Below are 18,644 nucleotides of genomic sequence, written 5' to 3' on the forward strand. Positions count from 1 at the left end.
GTTGAGACATGCAACGTTTTTTAATTATTTTTTTGATATTATTTTATTATTTCAATTATTCAATTATTATATAAATAATTCATTTTATTTCAAGTAATGATTTCTGGTTTTAGTTTTAGTGAATGATTCCATATCTGACTCTCAGATCAAATTGTGTTTAGCACTTTTCTAAATTATGTACCAACTTCCCCCTGAGACGTTTCTCATAAACCTGCTTGATCAGGGCGAAACACAAACACAGCCATTATATTAAAGTTGCTTGGTTAATTCATGCTCTGAGGCGGAGAGATGTTTAAACAAACAGCGAGAGCAGAACCGTGTGTTTGAGACGTCACGGATGACAGCGGCCCGGCCCTGATCTCAAACCTGCCCGAGGACAAGCACAGTCATGCGAGAACAGGGTGTAGATTTAACACAGACCCAGATGCTGCAAATTCAATAGCACAGCCAGTAAAGCGAATACAGGAAGTAGAATTAGTTTACAGAAAACCAATCCCTGTGTTTCTGTGAGTCATCGTGTCCCAGTCGCACACTATGCACACTATCAAGGGAATGAAGCTAGGACTGATGCCTGTTTAGAATGTTTGGAAAGTTGATTTTTAAATGATTTAGTGAATGGCGTTGAGGACTTTTATTGTGTAATACTGCACAGGTGTGTGTGTGTGTGTGTGTCTTACATGAGGCTCTGTCTGAAGTGGTCGGGACACTGGGGGTCGTCGTCCTTCTGAGGGTCCATCAGCTCCATCGGGGTCACCAGGCCCATGTCCTCACCCTGATCAATGAGCGACGTCATCATTATCTGTTCACAAGCAAACAGAGAAGGAAAAACTCATCATACAACTAAAAGTTATTTATTTATTATTAAATGATAAACATATATATAACAATAATATCATAGACAAATAAACATGGATGAAAATATTACAGATTAAATTAAATTAATTTGATTTATTTTTGTATTTTTATTTTGCTGTTGTTTTTATTTTTATTTTGTTATTATTATTTATTGACAACTTATTTTTTGTTTATTATAATATATATTTGATTAGAATATACTGGCAAAATTAAAAACATATTTTTTTATAATGTTTATATATATATATATATATATATATATATATATATACATAAATACACAATTATTGTTTATTGATTTCCCTTAATGTAATGTATTTTCCTATACAGGAAAATAGATTACATTAAGAGAAATCAATAAACAATAAAAATAAATTATTTATACAATATATATAAATTATTATATTTTTTTTTGTAATTGTTGTACCCAATTTGTATTTAATTTGTAATTTGGATTTATTTTAAGAACCAAAATATAAAAAAGAAAATATTGGCTACAACCACGAAAACAGTGGATAAAATATTACATAAAACATTAAACTATTTTATTATTATTTACACAATATTACATACAGAGTTGACTTTGTTCACTGTTAAAGTTCACTGTTAAAGTAAAACAATTATTTCGACAATACAACTAGAACATTAACATTTATGTCGATGCCAAATACTTAAGATATTCGGAATGCCATCATTACTGGAAAACATGATTCTTTGATCTTGCCGCAGTGCATTCTGGGATTGCTTCCTCTCAGAAGGACACATGTGACGCTGTCTTACAATGTGGTCAAAACATAGTATCCTTCACCCTATGATGCCCTGAAATATTAGAGAAGGTTTGTCTCACAAACACATGAAGAAACGCTGTGTTTGCTCTGAAAACAACACCGCTTCACTTTCGATTCAACGCTGACCTAGAAAAGAGAAAGGCTGTATTGTGACGAGAGCAGAAGCATGCTAATGAGGGGAAATCACACGGGTTTAATCAGGCCCCGTGTGAGAACGAGCCAGAACACAAATCATCATGCAGAAGAAATCACTCGCTTCTTTCACAACCAAACAGAAGCCATGTCTTTAACTGGGTCGGTTTCCAGCACTCGACTGTCAATAAACATCCAGGAATTCCCAGACATCGGATACGCACCGCTCCCTTCAGAAAGGGCTTTTGTCCAATTCAAAGCAGCAGATTTCCTTACAGTAACTGAAGCCTTCAAGAAGGATAATCAATAGTCATCATGCGGTTTCTGTCTGTGTTTCATGACACAAAAGTAGATGCTTGGCATTCTGTGTTTGGCCTCGTTTGAGGTCGCACTTGGGAAAGAAATTGGGGAAAAGTGTTTGGCATCACTGACATCCAGTCTAAAAGCAAAGGAAGAAAACTGTAAAGTGAGGAAAAAAGGTCAGCTGTGCATGTTCACAGAGCCGCCTTTATTGTTTGTTTGTTTGTTTATTTATTAAATATAAAAATGACAATTTAAAAATAATAAAAATAATGTAAATAAGATAAAGCAAAAAAAAAACATTACCATTATGTCTCACTGTAAAATAAATATAATAATTTTATTTCACAATATAACTGGCTATATATAATATTATTAATTATTATTATTTGTTTTAATAGTAAAAAATAAATATAATGATAATAACATCAGTAATAATGTTAATAATAATAATACTTTTATATTACTGAATGAAACGTGAAACAAAATAATGCTAACAAAATAAAGAAATTATGTGTAAAATTGTGTATTTTAGTATAATACAATCAATGGCTAAATAATAGTAATAATAATCATTTATTCTTTACTAATTCTTACTCTTACTAGTACTAAATAAAAGATTAAACAAAATAAATATTTAAAAAATATCACCATTGTAATATTTTACTATACAAATGAAATATTCAAGTAAATTCTTTTTTAAGAAAAAGAAACCGTAATATAATAATAATAATAATAATAATAATAATAATAATAATAATAATAATAATAATAATAATAATCACAAGCTCTTCAGATGCTCTTTTATGGAACAGGGCCATTCAGACTGAAGCTGGAGGCATCGAACTTTCTCTGTGGAAAGATCTGGCAACGAGAAAACACTCGGGCAAGTGCTAACAGCTCCCCTACACACACACACACACACACACACACACACACACAGCTCTCCGTCTGAGTGGCGTCTGAAGAAAGAGTGACTTGAGAGACACAGAGAGACAGAAAACAAGCTGATAACCAGCTCTAAATATAGAGGTGTGACTGACCACACACACTGGAGACACATCGAACACACTGCTGCAGAAACACACTCATCAAAGCAAGACTCTAGTGGACAGACAGCAGTGTTTCTGACGCGGTAATACAGTGGCATGACCCAGGGGGAAAGTACTTAAAACACTTGAAGAAAGAGAAGGTGCAAAAAGGCACGGAAACCCAAAGCTAAAATCTATCGGTAGTTAGATAGTAACTGGTCTCGTGACCAATGTGTCACACAAGAAACATTTCATGATGGGTAAATGCAAAGAGCTTTCTCAAGACCTTCGCAAGCTTATTGTTGCAGAACTTACTGATGCATTGGTTACAGAAGATTTTTATACTTAAAAACACTGAATATTTCAGTGAACACCATCACAGGACACCATTTCACCATAAACCGGCCACGACCGTGTGCTCCTCACAAGATTTCTGACAGAGCAGTGGGGAAATAAATGATCAGAAGCATTTTCTAAGAGCCGTGGAGATCTTCAGAAAGACCTGGGATTAGCAGCAAGAAAACAAGAAGTAATGCTCTCAACCGCCGTGTCCTGTCTGCACGCTCCATCGCTGAAGAAAGAGCATGTTGAAGCTCGTTTAAAGAATAGACAAGCCTCTGAAATACTGGGAGGATGAAGTCTGGTCCAATGAGACCAAGATTGAACTCTGTGGATGCCATAATACACACCATGTTTGGAGGACAAGTGGCACAGCACTCCAAACACATCGTGGTGTGGCACTGGGAAGATTAATAAACTGAAGGAAGGAGGAATGGAGAAAATCTGCCTCCGTCTACCAGGATGAAGAAGATGGAATGAGGACATTCCTGCCAGACAATGATCCCAAAGACTGGTTTCAGAGAAAGAAACTAAAGCTGTTAGAATGGCCAGCCAATCACGTGACTCGAATCCAATAGAAAGTCTATGGAAAGCACTGAGTGTTTGTGTGGAAGAGTGGGCCAATCAGACTTGAGCAATGCAGGCCACCAGTTTCTTCGAAGCTGTCATTACCAAAAGCTTTTGTACGAAGAATTAAATACTTTTAAGTAAGCGTGTTCAATACCTTTTCCCTGGGCCACTCCATTTTATTACACAAAACTTCTTTTGGGAAATTATTATTTATCTTTTATTTTTGTATGCATTAATTACTTGAGTTATTACAATATCTGGTGAAATGTCAACAGAACCTTTAGAAATATATTTACTGAGAAAAATGGAGATGTGTTCAATACTTATTTTACACGCTATATGTGTGTGTGTGCGTGTGTGTGTGCGTGTGCGTGTGTGTGTCAAAATATTAATAGTTACATTTAGGCTGTAGTAATAAAAGTCCTAAAACTGAACTAAAAAAAAAAAAAAAATTTAAATTAAAATTAAGACATTGCAGTTGAGGTTTTAAAATGACTTAAAAAAACATATATTATATTATATATATATATATATATATATATATATATATATATATATATATATATATATATATATATATATATATATATATATACACACACATTAAAAATGATATAAAATTATGGAAAAACACATGATAAAATGTATCAAATATAAAAATAAAAGCAAGTAGGGATGCTGCACCGAAATGAAAATTCTTGGCCGAAACCGAAAAAGAGAAAACCAAGGCCGAAAACCGAAACCGAAACACCGAAAGAAATTATGCCAATTATTAGTACCATTGCATTTATTGCTATGACCGTGTACTAACTTTACTAAAATTAAGACATTGCAATTGCATAAATTAATATTAAAGTTTCAAAGATAATTACAATTACATAACTTATTTTAAAAAAACAACAACATAAAAATACATAATTACAAATTATGCAAATATTTATTAACCACATTGCACAATGCACAGTGTAAAATAAAATTCAAACTAAAAATGTATCCCACTCATGTGTATATTAAATAATGTACAGGCCTACTGGCTGCAGAAAGGTTTTAAAATGAACAGTTCTCTCATAAAAACAATGTGCATTTAGGTGAAGTGCATTTGAAATTGTTCTATGTAGGACTAGAAAGTGCATCACTTCTCCAGTATAGGCAAGAGGGTTGTCACTTCTGGGGATGGGGACTTCAGACAGATAACCATCTAGCTGTTGAGCAGTTGAGCTTGTCATCTGCCGGACATTTGAGAAATATTTGAGAGAGTGTATTTAAATAGGGCCAGGGCATAAATAAACATTTTTATCAAATTAAAGCAGAAATCTAGCAGAAAATCTAGCATAAATATGGCTACAATCTGATATTATGTGTGTGTGTGTGTGTGTGTAGTAGCCTAAGAACAAAATAGCCAACGTATTATTATTATTTGAGGCACTTTCTTGCAGAATTCCACTGAACATATCAGACACCGATGGTGCATGCCACTCATCTGGTGCAGAGACCAGTCTTTTTTCTGCGCTCTGATCTGTCTCCTGCACTTGGCGCTTCTCCGTCTCCACGCGGGTTCTCCGCATCCAGCGCGGCCTGGATCATTTCTCGTGCGCGCTGCCTTATTTCCGCATCCAAGTAATGGTCTTTATTAGTGATCGACCGATATTGATTTTTTATAACCGATACCGATTATTTGTATGTTTATGTACCCGATAACCGATATGCAGAACCGATATTTATTTACTGTTATACTTCTGTTTCTGACAATTATTACAAAACAAATGAGCTGAACAAACCATTTTATTTATAACAATCACTCCCTCCTTGCATACAAAAAAACAAAGCATTATATTTATACACAAATAAATAGAGGGGTCTGAGTCCAAAAAATTTAAGCGCACTGTTACTAAGTGTCTTTGTTTTAAAATAAAAGCTTTGATGAGGTAAAAAAATAAAAACAGGTAAAAAAATAAAGCACAAAAATGATTCTAACATATTGGTGGGGGCAGGAGGGCTATTTAGTAGTGTAACTTAATACTCCCAGTTAAGCAGAACTAGGCTTTAGTGTAGAAAACAGAGTCTTTCAGCATTCTGCCCAGTAAGCCTGCTTCCTTCAAAAATTTTAAGCAGTGGCCGTGCTTGAGGCTTCCTGATCATCAACCCAGTCAAGTGCTGAGCAATATGAACGAACTTTTTTTCCCGAGACTATATAAAGTTAAACAGCACTTATCAGTTGGCATTTTATGATCTAGATTCAATCTAACGTTAGATCATGAAATGCCAACTGACAAAGTGCTGTTTGACTATAATTTAATCAACCGCGATCGCGCATGGAGATAATAAATAATTAATTTCCACAAAGCGGTATATGTAGCCTATATGTGTATTAGCGAAATAATTGTTGTGTAGTAAATGATAATATAATCTAGGGTGTTTAAACAAGATAATCTTGTCAAAAGTTTCATTCAGTGGCCGTGCTTAAGCCTCCAGATCATCCGTCAGTTGCTAAGCAATATGAACGAACTTTCTCTTCTAGACTAATGGTGAGCAAATACAACAGATAGAGAATTAAATTCAACGCTTTTATTTTCAACATGCACTCATTCATGTCTGTTTTATTTAATTCATGTAAAGATACGTCTTTATTGGGGCAGGACATGATGAATTACACTACGTGACTCAATGAGTTCGTCTCAATTGTTTAGAAACAAGCTGCATAAATTAACTATATCAGAAATTTATGTCTCAGATCTCATTTGTGCATGTCTGTTATGTTAAATAAAGTTGATTAATTAAAGCAAACCAAGTAGAACATATACTTTACCTGTGCACTGAGTTGTTGTTGACTGATCTCCTCAGACGCCCGGGGTGCAATGGCGGAAATCTCAAAACGGCCACAAGATGGCGCCGTAAATCGGCGAATCCGATATTACAAAACCGATACCCGATTATGGAAAAATGCTTAAATATCGGGAAAAATATCGGTAAACAGATACATCGGTCGATCACTAGTCTTTATAACGCGGATCAAGCACATTCGCGATGAAGTGCAGAGGATCCGAAAAGATCTCAGTGAGACGTGTGCTAACAGACTCTATAAGACTGTACTTTTCTTTGTTTTCACTTCGTGGTCCGTCTTAATCTCTTTGTTAGGAGACGCTTTAGTGCTGCGAATAAAGGAATACGAAGAGAGAGAATGTTCTCACTGGTGTGAAGTGAATGTCGCGTGGAGCTCGTGGTCTTTGCTATGCAGGTGCACGTGCAGGTCGCGGTTTCTGTTTGCGTCATCACAACATTTTGGCCGTGTTTTTTCGTTGATAAAAGTCTATCGGCCGAAAACCGAAAAGGCCATTTTCGGCCGAAAATTTTCGGTGGCCGAACTTTCGGTGCATCCCTAAAAGCAAGTTTAAAATATCATATATTATATATATATTAATATATACACATGTTTACCCTGGAGTGTTAAAATAACTAAAAAAAAAAAAAAAAAAAAAATATATATATATATATATATATATATATATATATAAATCAATTAATGAAATTAACAAGAGCACATAACATTTCTTTAAATAATAAAAATAAAAGCTAGTATATATATATATATATATATATATATATATATATATATATATATATATATATATATATATATATATATATATATTGCTTTATATATATATATTCACACACATCTTAAAGTGTATATAGATCACTGTATCATGACAGAAAGACAGACACAGGAAGTGTTCCTTGGGTTCAGGAAATGTCTTGTGTGTTTTTCCTGGAGCTCCTCCAGGAAGAACACAGAGCCCTGGGAAAAACACCACAAAAGAGTTGATGACAGAGAGAAACAAGCCCAGGACAGAAGCTCTCGGTCAGTCCGCTCTGTTCAGAGTCTGTCAGCTGCAGTGATGGGACAGAAACATAACAACTAAAGCCCTTACAGCAGCCCTGAACAGGTCAGGTGACCCTTGTGTCTCTGTTCCTGTCAGAAGGGAAAAGAGGCGTGAAAGTGTCATGTGACCTCAGGCTGTCACTGATTGGTCTTCAGTCAGGTGAGACATTCACATCACCATGGAAACAGGCTGAGAGAAGGTCATGTGACCGTGTGTGAGGAGCTTCACATCTTCAGATGGAGCGGAGAGACTGACTCCATCATGAGATATTAACATGCTCGACATACACTGACAACACGAGAGAGAGTTCAGCTCGGGTTTCACAAACAACACACAGATGTTGTCAGACTGAAGAACTTTCTATGCGTTGAAAACTGAATTCTGTCTATTTTAGGAGAATTTAAATAAAATGTAATGGTGATTAAACACATTTTCACCATCACCGTTAAGTGGGAATTTATTAAAATATATTTTAGAAATAAGATTTATTTTTACAAATAAATTTATATATATATGTGTTATTATTCTATAATAAATTAAATTGCTTTAAATTAAATAACTAATTAAAGTTATTAAAATTAAATAATAAATTATCTTTTATTAGAAATAATTCTAAAATCTAGTTTTGGCAAAATTAAAACTAAAAAATATTATTACTTCTTAAAATATTAATCTTATTTTAAACTTAATTAGCACCATCAAGGTATTTATTTCTATAGTTTTATTTTATTTTTGTATTTTCCACCTCTGTGGTGTGCCGTCAGGAACAACAAAGCCTTCATCAGAATCACTTAGTGACTTAGTTTTAAAATCTTTTTTCCATGAATGTGTATTAAATTATTTCCAATAGTCTATTCTCCTCATTTCACAGCTTTTCTCTTGGATGTGCTGCTTCCAGTAGTGTATGTTTTAATTAGAGCTTTGATCCAATCATATTTCAGCAATCGTGTTGCCATGGTCAGTGAAATCTGCCTGAGGCCATCAGCATCAACAGTGCAGGCGTCTGTCTGTCGCTTAGAGTCAATGGCAATGAAAACGTTGCTTTACCAGTCAGATTTAGGATTGGACGCACATCTAACAGGCTTACGATAATGTCAGCTTTTTCTCAACGTTTGATTGGATGGCCAGAGAGTGTACTAGTCAAAGCTAGCAAATCATTTTGTTTTCACAGTATTATTACTGTTTCTCAGGTGTCTTACTGTACAGCGCGTTATTGTAGATCTTCAGTGCATTTTGGAAAAATATTCACGTTCTGTAAATCTAAACGCTTAAGTACTAAACACCACACATCTCCTCAGCACCAGCTCTGTGAAAGACTCATACAGATGAAAAAACACTAAAGTATGGACGGTTAAATTTCATTTTCTGATGCTTCAGCTATAGATGATGTGGCAACTTGTTGACTTGTGTTAACTGGGTTTCTTGCTTTAGAAATAGCTTTCATTCTTGCACCATGAGACACCTGTCTGTGATCCAATGCCCAGTAATACTGCATTTCTGTGAAACATTTATGGTTTCTATAGCCGTGGCATCATGATGTTAGATTCATTCACACAGGACGCCACTGAAGGCCGAGATGTGAAATGCACGGCCCAACACTCGATTTACTTTATGCAACCTATCATCTGGGATGAAATGTGTTGTTGTGAAATCAACCCACACTGTGCCAAAATGTGAAAACTTTTACAAAATGTCCTGTCAGGTTGCAATGTCTCTTGCATCAGTCGCTCAGCTGTGTAAATCAGATCCTGTGAAACCAGGCAGTCACGAATGTGAACAAAGATGTCCTGTTTGAGGAAAAAACTTGCTCTAAACTCAGGTCTGTCAGTGGGTTTTCACACAGAGGTTCACAGTGTTGTAGCCAGCTGTACCTGTCGAATAAACAGCGTCTAGTGAACTCATCCTGACCTCGCTTTCAGTTTTATTCCAATTCAGATCTTCTTGAGAGGAAAAATGTTGTGCTGATCAATGCTATCAGGAAGGTAAAATAAAACCCAAATATTCTAGCACAAACTTGAGTTTCTTTCCTTTTCTTTCACACAAACTTAAAGAAATTAGAGACAAGAAATACACAATGCTTCAGTATAACTCACATAACCAACATCCGTGTAGGATTACCCTTTGAAACCATTTCGCTCTGGAAATATCCAGTAAATTTCACAGATAATTACAAAAAAAAACGGCACTGAATTACACATACAACTTTTAAGTAGAAAGAAAGACTTAAAGTGCATTTTCTTGAGCGCTCCTGCACATGACTCAACAGTGAGCAGACAGAACATGCAAACTGTCAGAAGGTGACATTTGGGCATGAAACGCACCACAAAGATGTCAGAAGTTCAATAGCGTGAATAGGAAATAATGCAAATGTAAGAAAATCTCCACTCCCAACACATTCCACATCTCTGCATTAGAGAGCAATGCTCGACCTGTATCTACATGACTGCCATGACTAACACTCTATTATTCATTTAACTCATTAATTACCCACAATGCCTTAAGAGCAGGAGGCGGCAAAACTCAGATTGATGAGACGTCTGGCAGAGGATGCAAAGATTCACGTCTGAAAGAACGGCAGATGCAGAGTGACACAAGTCAAATCTCTAATAAAGATACAGCAATGGTGCCTGCAAACCTCTCTCAGAAACAAACCAATGATTTCACTTTCAATTAAACTACCACACATGCATATCAAACATGCACACAAAAAAGCATATCATGCATGTATGCAAGCAAGCATGCACGCATATTAGTACACATGCAAGTCATGTAAGCATGCACATCACTCATGCAAGCACACACAAGTATGCATATAATGCATGAAAGCACTCCTGCTCACGTATGCAATCGTGTATATCATGCATGTACGCACTCACATACATCACACATGAATGCATGCAAGCACATATCATGCTCTTCAATGGTTATCTGATGAGGCTTATATACTTTCTGATGAACTGGCTTTTCCTGCACATGCTCAGATGCATACACTCACGCAGGTCTGAATCTGATTCAACACAAGGCTTTTGTATATGCATGTGTTTCTCAACGCAAACAATTATGACATTTGCTTTTGCATTTGGAGCCAAGCCTTACTGTTTGACTTCCAGGATAGACAGAAGCCGAGCTGACCGCAAAACCACTCACTCCACATTCACTGTAACAATATAATGAGTGTTTCACTGCAAACGCCATGTGTACACAGCACACACTTCACCACACATCAGATCATATTCTCAGCACCATTCATCTATTGTCTAATGTAATAATATAAGGTTTTAATAGATGCTAATTATAGCCGTAATACACAAGGGTGTGTGTGTGTTTACATGTTTAAGCTCTCGCTATAAGCATGAGGGGTCAGCGACTGTCATCTGCACTTAGTGCCACTGGAAACCCTTTTGAGCAGAGTCCACGTCACAGGAAAAACGAACAGTCTGCTTTTTCTGTTCAAGGTTATGCAACTTATGCCAAAACAAACACCATCACAGGCAATGCAAAGGGCTTGGTGTGTTTTCAATGATGGTTCTAGATGACCGCAGATGGCTGGAAACCCAAAAGACATAGTTTAACACAAAAGAGCTGCGCCGCATTAAATTACTTTCCTCCACTCTCCTTAAGTTACTGGTTGCTGTTTAACCCTTCCAGACACAGCAAGAAAGGCATTTCACTCAATAAAACAAGTCGTTATTGCTGTTGGGAATGTTTTTAGTATTTTTTCTATGCGTGTAAACAACTCTATGAAAGAAAACATAACTTAACAACCAAATATCTCGACAGTCGTTATAAAATAATAACCTAATGTAATCAAACAAGTTCTAGTATTAAATAAAATGCTTAAGCAACAGTTTTCAATTACTCTCTTTAACCCTTTAATGCATGGTATTTACAGTGGATGGACCAATATTAAACCTTTCACACTGTCCTTGTATTTTTATTTACTGTTTCACAACATCCAAAATGGGCAACAAAAGTAGTGACTTTTACTTTTTATTTCAGAAGACACAATGTTTATTTACCAAGAAAGCATCCAAAAATACCAATTTATTTTAGTACCACGGTCCTGAATCAGGACGTTGTAATTATGTAGGCCTATTCCTTCAGAATACATTCTATTATATAAAGAAAAATCATAATAATAACAATTTTGGTTGATAGTTTTGGAAGTAACCAAACACTGAGAATTGTATGTGTTTCTGATGTAATAATTCCAGCATATTAAAGGGTTAATAACACTAGCGATTGTTAGAAATGTCCTAAAATGTGGCTTCGTTGGTTGTTTTTTAATTAGAATAGGAAATACTCGCATTAAATATTGTTAATAGATGACTAAGTGATGATATAAAAGTGTCACTAAGTGTTCTTGTAAACATCAGTCAAAAGTGCTGGCTTTGGGATGAAAACACTGCAAACGTGGCAGACTTTCACTACTAATAACGAGACAGAGATGTTCGTGAATCCAGTAAAGCATCGTTTAGAATCGCTTTAGAATCTACACAATTCAAGAATCCAAGTCTGAAATGCATTAATGCATCCAGTAATAACGCATTAAGTAACACTGCATGGAAGCGGACATGATTGTATCAGTCTCTTACCTTCAAACCGAGATTGCATGACAAACACAGCTGATGCGTTTCTCCATCAGGTCCGCGTGTACATTCACATCTGATTATCGCATATAAACATCAAACGATCGCAAAACCCCGAGATGACTCGCTCTTCGAGGGCACGAGCGCAGATCATTACCGTGCAACGGGAAATTCTGCAGACCGGTTGTGACTTGTTGCTGAGCCTTGCGGTGCACAGGGGCGTGGCTTGGCGAACAGGCTCCGCCCCTATCGTGACTGCTGCAGCCGCTTCTCAAGCACGTGGACGGATGTACCTAGCTTCCTCTCTTCCGTTCTGTGCGTTTCACATCAGCTGTGAATGAAGGTCAACAGCACTATACACAAACCTAGGGGGGATTACTTACAAATTGTTATCTATAATGTTATATTTGACATCATAGCCTTTGCTGACAGAAAAAAATAAAAAAGACTTGTGTTACTCATATGTCAACTTAAGCTCTTCCTCAAGTTTGGAGTCCATACCTGGATTTTTATTGATGATCCTTTAAGAAATATTTTGAGTTTTGGTGTGTCATAATGCACTTTCTTTCTTTTTTTATCGCTAGAATTGTAAAACATGGGCATCGCTTATTGGTTGGTTTTGGTTATGTTTATAAGTGGTTGTAATGTTGATAAACAGATGCAATTAAAAAATAAAACATTTTATTTGTTTACTTGCATGTTATGTGTCCATAACAAAAGTCAGAGAACCATGAGCATCCAAATATGATACTTCATTTTTAAAGTATTTAAAGTAAGTTAATGATACAAGAATAGACATGAAAACGGTTCTATTAATTCATTCAAATAAATAATAGATAACTACATCAATTATTCTGGTCACACTTTTAGATTAGAGCCCAAATTATCACTATTAACTAACTATTAATTATGCTACTAATCATCATATTACTAATTACTGCTTATTAATACTTCGTAAAGTAGCTGTTAAGTTTAAGTATAGTGTGGGATTAAGGATTTAGAATAAGGTCTTGAGGAATTAGACAATAATATGTTTTAAGTTTTAAAGTAATAATAAACAACCAATATCCCAGTAATATTCATGCTAATAACCAATTACCAATATTCTTATTAACTCACCAGAGTTTAAAGTGAGAAGAGTATATAAAAATCATGCATTTTAAGGCTTTAAATTCTGACTTAAAATTGTGTTAAATCCACTATTGTATTGTATATAAATGTTCTATACACTCATAATTAAGTTCAATTACAAAATAAGTAACTGTAATAATATAATAAAAAATACATTAATCCCTTACTTTACTTTTCAAGGGAAAAGTAATTAAATTACAGTAACTTATTATTTAGTAACTAATTAACACTATATTTTAAATATAATAAAGAGGAACTATAGGGAGAATCAATAAATTATATATTATTGCTTCTGTGTAAATTATATTTAATAAAAGCCTAATCTATGAAAAAGTACCTGTAGTCTGATTACAAGTATTATAAAATGTATACTTTATTTTTGGGATCTGACTGCATATCCAGATTACATGTAATCAGTTACTACCCAGCTCTGACTATACAGATCATAAATTCTTCTGCAAATATCATTTAACAATAAAAGACACACAGATTGCATATGAGGTGGTGAATACATGAAATCATTGCTAATGTTTATGTATACACCACATAGTTAAATTATATGTGGGGTAGTTCTCATTTATTTATCTTTCTTGTAACTAATCTTTATTGTTTTATTAATCTCTTTTGGTTTTATAATTGTTTTACCGTTTAGCTGGAAATCCAGATAAGCCAGTTTCCCTTGTGACAACTTGCCCCATAGTGTACCCCGTCTATCTCCCTTTGCAATACGTGTAAAAGTGGTTTTAAATTGAACAAGATTTGTAGGTTTAATGTCTAGTTCGATTTGGATTCATTTGAGCCTAGCAGTTTAGTAATTTTAATCCATAAAAAAGCAACAAAGCATGCTGGGTCAAACATATAACCCAACTCGTTGGGTTAAAACAACCCAGCGCTTGATTCGCCCCTTTTTGACCCAGCACTGGGTTGCAAAAATAACCCAAATTGGGTTGTTTTTAACCCAGCCATTTTTAGAGTGTAATTACAAAATGAATGTAATTGTAATCATTTGTAATCAATTGTAATCATTTGCTTATTGGATAGCTGTTTTATTTTCTGTTTGGGTTTATGCATATGCTTTCTTTTTAATATTAACAGTGTTTTTCCAAGCCAATGCAAAGATGCAAAGATTTGATTTCAAAAACAGTATGATAGCTACTAAACTATTTCTTGTTATGGTTTTAAATCTGTGTTTAACCTCAGAATGATCTCAAAGTAAGTCTGATTTTGTGGTAGCTGTGCTTTAAAATGAAATTATTACAATCGTTATTCAAGCATTGAGAGATTTCAAAAGTGATAGTTATCAGGGTTGAGCACTACTGTACTGCCTGCTTTACATATTTGAAAATGATTAGTTGAAAACATTAGAGAAAGGTAATAAAATGTAAATGTGATTGTAATGGTTAACTCTATGCCTACTTATTACATTTTAGATAGGATATCTTGTAATCTGTAACCTACATTTTTAAAATATTCTTCCCAACACTGTATGTAAGGAACAGTAGCAAAGAACTGTAGTACTATTGAGTACAATGTAGGCTAAATGCATGATGGTAAAAGAATGTGGCAGTCATTCAGTTCAGTGGCATACACTGTATGTTCATTGTACCATCTGTCCTCGTAAGGCAATTTTCTTAAATCGTTTCATATCCTAGCAAGGCATTAAAAGAGAACAGAGTGTTTTAGATTCACAGCAGCCCCTGTGGGTCTCATACAGTGGGCTGTTTGTGTTTGGCACAACACGCGCTTGCAAGGACTGTGGGAGAGCGCGCGACTTGAATTCTAATCGCGCACGTGCCTCGCATATAAAGAGAGACAACACATCACGAGGGCTTCACAAGCTCTCTCACACAGTTCTTAGTATTGAACAAACGTTACATGTCGTGTATCGATGTGGCGAATATCACCTCTTATTTTCAGTGCACACCGTTGAATTCATGTTGTATTCTGTCTTTCTTCACGAGATTGATTCTCCTCACGCATTTAAGCGGGGGTTTCCATGGCAACTGCTGAATCCTCAAACACGCGCGGCTTTTCATTCCCGCGCTGGTCACCTGATGGCGCGAAGCTGGGTAACAAAACCGCACTAAAAAGTACCTCAGATGACGAAAACTGAATTTCGAGTAGTAAAATGTCTTTCCCTGTTTTAAATGACAAATGTTTATGATGTGAACTACCCAGCGGGCACCTTGATGTTAATTTGACTTCAAATATTAGACAAGATTTGATCAAGATGCTGCAAAACATAATTCCAAAGTCAGATTATACATCAAGTGATGTATAAAAAATATTAGGTTCATCTCATACTGGAACTGATTATGTAAGTATATGGGTCAATGTTTGACATTGAGTTAACGTCAAATCAACGTCGTGTTATAGGCGTTCAGTTGATGTCATATTGACATCACATTGATATCAACCCTTTATACAGTCTATGATATCAAAACCAGCGGGCAATAGATTTCAAATAGACATAAAATTGACGTCAAACATAGTCATCAAAGAATATTTTTTATGTAGGCATAAATTACTGATAATGAAAGAGGTGAATATATTATATTTGACCAAAAATATACTGATTTGCTTAATTACAAAATGCGTGTGACCTCTAACAGAAATAGCAATTTAAGTCACTTTGGATAAAAGCGTCAGATAAATGAAATTGTAATAGCAAGTATATACAGTATTACAACTACATGTTCATTTATGGAAAATGTACAAAATTCTGATATAAACCAGTGGAATTAATATAACACGTCTTGTATTTAATACTGTTTTGTCATTTTTCTTGTGGTCTAGAATAGGACAGCAATGTGTTAAAAAAAAAAAAAAGCAAATCAAATGAATGTCAAAACATGACGCCAATTTAATGGCAAGTTTTGACATCGATTTTATTTGCATTTGACCAATTCTTCGATGACTATGTTTGACGTCAATTTGAGGTCTATTTGACATCAATTGCCCGCTGGGTAGGGTTTTACATAACATTACACAGGGTTTTATTTTCCCATAAAGTTGTTAGCTTAAGAAGATAAGACTGCTGTCGAGGACGAGATACTTGATTCATACACCTTTTTGATGTGGGTACTACTTCATTGTTTTGCTTACAGAATTTGGTCCTTACTTAGGGTAGAAGCGTGTCCGCCATGTTAGTGAGGGCAAGACTGCCTTAAAAAAATGAAAGTAAACAGGGAAGCTGCGGTTTTTACTGAATAAAAACACGATAACGTTCACATTTATCAACTGATTTAAGAGGTTTGTGATCTACGTGCAGTTCAAAAAAAACTTTGCCTCCAGTTATCTAGTTAGGTTTGGAAAATTATTAATTGAAAGCTCACATTTGTCTCACTTGTTGATTTAGTTGATTTTTTCGTTTTACAAATCTGTTAATTTAGTATAACTGTGACATTTAATGTAATTTGAATGTACATTACATGATATGTAGTTGTTTTATTGTTTTCTCTGTGTCAATACCAACATTTTTCTTTCTTTTTTTTCTCTCTTACTTGTGTCTCAGGTCAGAACACAGATACAGTGCACAGTAGAAATATAGTACAAGTGATATATTATATTAAAAGTATATGTAGTACAACTTGAAGTAAAGTGAATAATCTGAAAAGCGAGTGCAACGGTACGATAACATACTGGTATGTGATATAATAGATTTATAATAGCATAAAATTCTATGTATAATATGAATAATACCATAATAAATAACTGAAAAACAATAGGTTAATAATAACAAGAAGAATATGTAATATAAAGGGTGGAATAATACAGAATAGACAAAAATGAAGAATAAATTAATAGTAAATTAAAGAGTAAAAAAAAAAAAAAATGAAATGTAATTTTTAAATACTATTTGTGTAATAATTATTTATCAAATGAAGACACAACTAATGACACAAAACAAAAAAATTGTGGACATGACTTCTAAATTTGCGAATCATTTGAGTCAGTTTGGGGATCGCGAATCATTTGAATCAGTTCGGGAGTTCGGAGCGGGTTCGCAAATCATTTAAATCAGTTCGGGAGTTCGGAGCGGATTCGCGAAACATTTTAGTCAGTTTGGGAGTTCAAAGCGGGTTCGCAAATCATTTGAGTCCGTTTGGGAGTTCGGAGCGTGAATCATTTGAGTCAGTTCGGAAGTTCGTAGCTGGTTCGCGAATCATTTGAGTCAGTTTGGAAGCTTGGAGCAGGTTGGTGAATCATTTTAGTCAGTTTGGGGATCGCGAATCATTTAAATCAGTTCGGGAGATCGGAGCGTGATCGCGAATCATTTGAGTCAGTTCTGTAGCTCGTAGCGGGTTCGCAAATCATTTGAGTCCATTCGGGAGCTCGAAGCGGGATCGCGAATCATTTGAGTCAGTTTGGGGATCGCGAATCATTTGAGTCAGTTTGGGAGTTTGGGAGTGATCGCGAACCATTTGAGTCAGTTCGGGATTTCGGAGCGGTTTCGAAAATCATTCGAGTCGGTTTACGGATCGCAAATCATTTGAATCAGTTCGGGAGTTTAAAGCGGGTTCGCGAATCATTTGAGTCAATTTGGGAGTTCGGAGCGTGAATCATTTGAGTCAATTCGGGAGTTCGTAGATGGTTCGCGAATCATTTGAGTCAGTTAGGAAGTTTGGAGCAGGTTGGCGAATCATTTTAGTCAGTTTGTGGTTTGCAAATCATTTATGTCAGTTCGGGAGTTCGGAGCGTGAATCATTTGACAATTTACAATTTTCATAGTCATGAAAATAAAGAAAACTCTTTGAATGAGAAGGTGTGTCCAAACTTTTGGTCTGTACTGTATATTTATATATATACATATATATGTATGTATGTAGGCTACTGTATGTATGAATGTTTCTCGAAATTGATTCTGAATAATTCAGATTGCTTTCATTTATTTATTTCAAAATGTTTTGTGTTATGTTGTCCATTGTTGATAGTTTTCATACTTAAGCTGTGAAAGGAAAATTTTTAAGGGCTCAACACAACAGCTTATATGATGCAGAAGCCACTTTAGTTTTTGATTCTGAATAT

At 35.1% G+C, this 18,644-nt stretch overlaps 1 protein-coding gene across 4 annotated transcripts in view; it reads right to left on the minus strand.

Moving 5' to 3' along the window:
* gramd2ab (GRAM domain containing 2Ab) overlaps positions 1–12,714 on the minus strand; it is a 28,671-nt gene extending 15,957 nt beyond the window's left edge. For 2 of the 4 annotated variants that reach the window (XM_026202098.1, XM_026202096.1), the window contains exons 1-2: positions 12,492–12,714; positions 678–799 (exon numbers count right to left, since the gene is read on the minus strand). In XM_026202098.1, coding sequence (XP_026057883.1) covers positions 678–796 — 119 coding nt within the window. In that variant the 5' untranslated portion in view covers positions 797–799; positions 12,492–12,714. The remainder of the gene's footprint in view (positions 1–677; positions 800–12,491) is intronic. The other 2 variants (XM_026202099.1, XM_026202097.1) reach the window with 1 other exon arrangement.
* Positions 12,715–18,644: the final 5,930 nt, after the last annotated feature.

This window comes from Carassius auratus, chromosome 25 (genome assembly GCF_003368295.1).
Source record: "Carassius auratus strain Wakin chromosome 25, ASM336829v1, whole genome shotgun sequence".
NCBI classification, from domain to species: domain Eukaryota; kingdom Metazoa; phylum Chordata; class Actinopteri; order Cypriniformes; family Cyprinidae; genus Carassius; species Carassius auratus.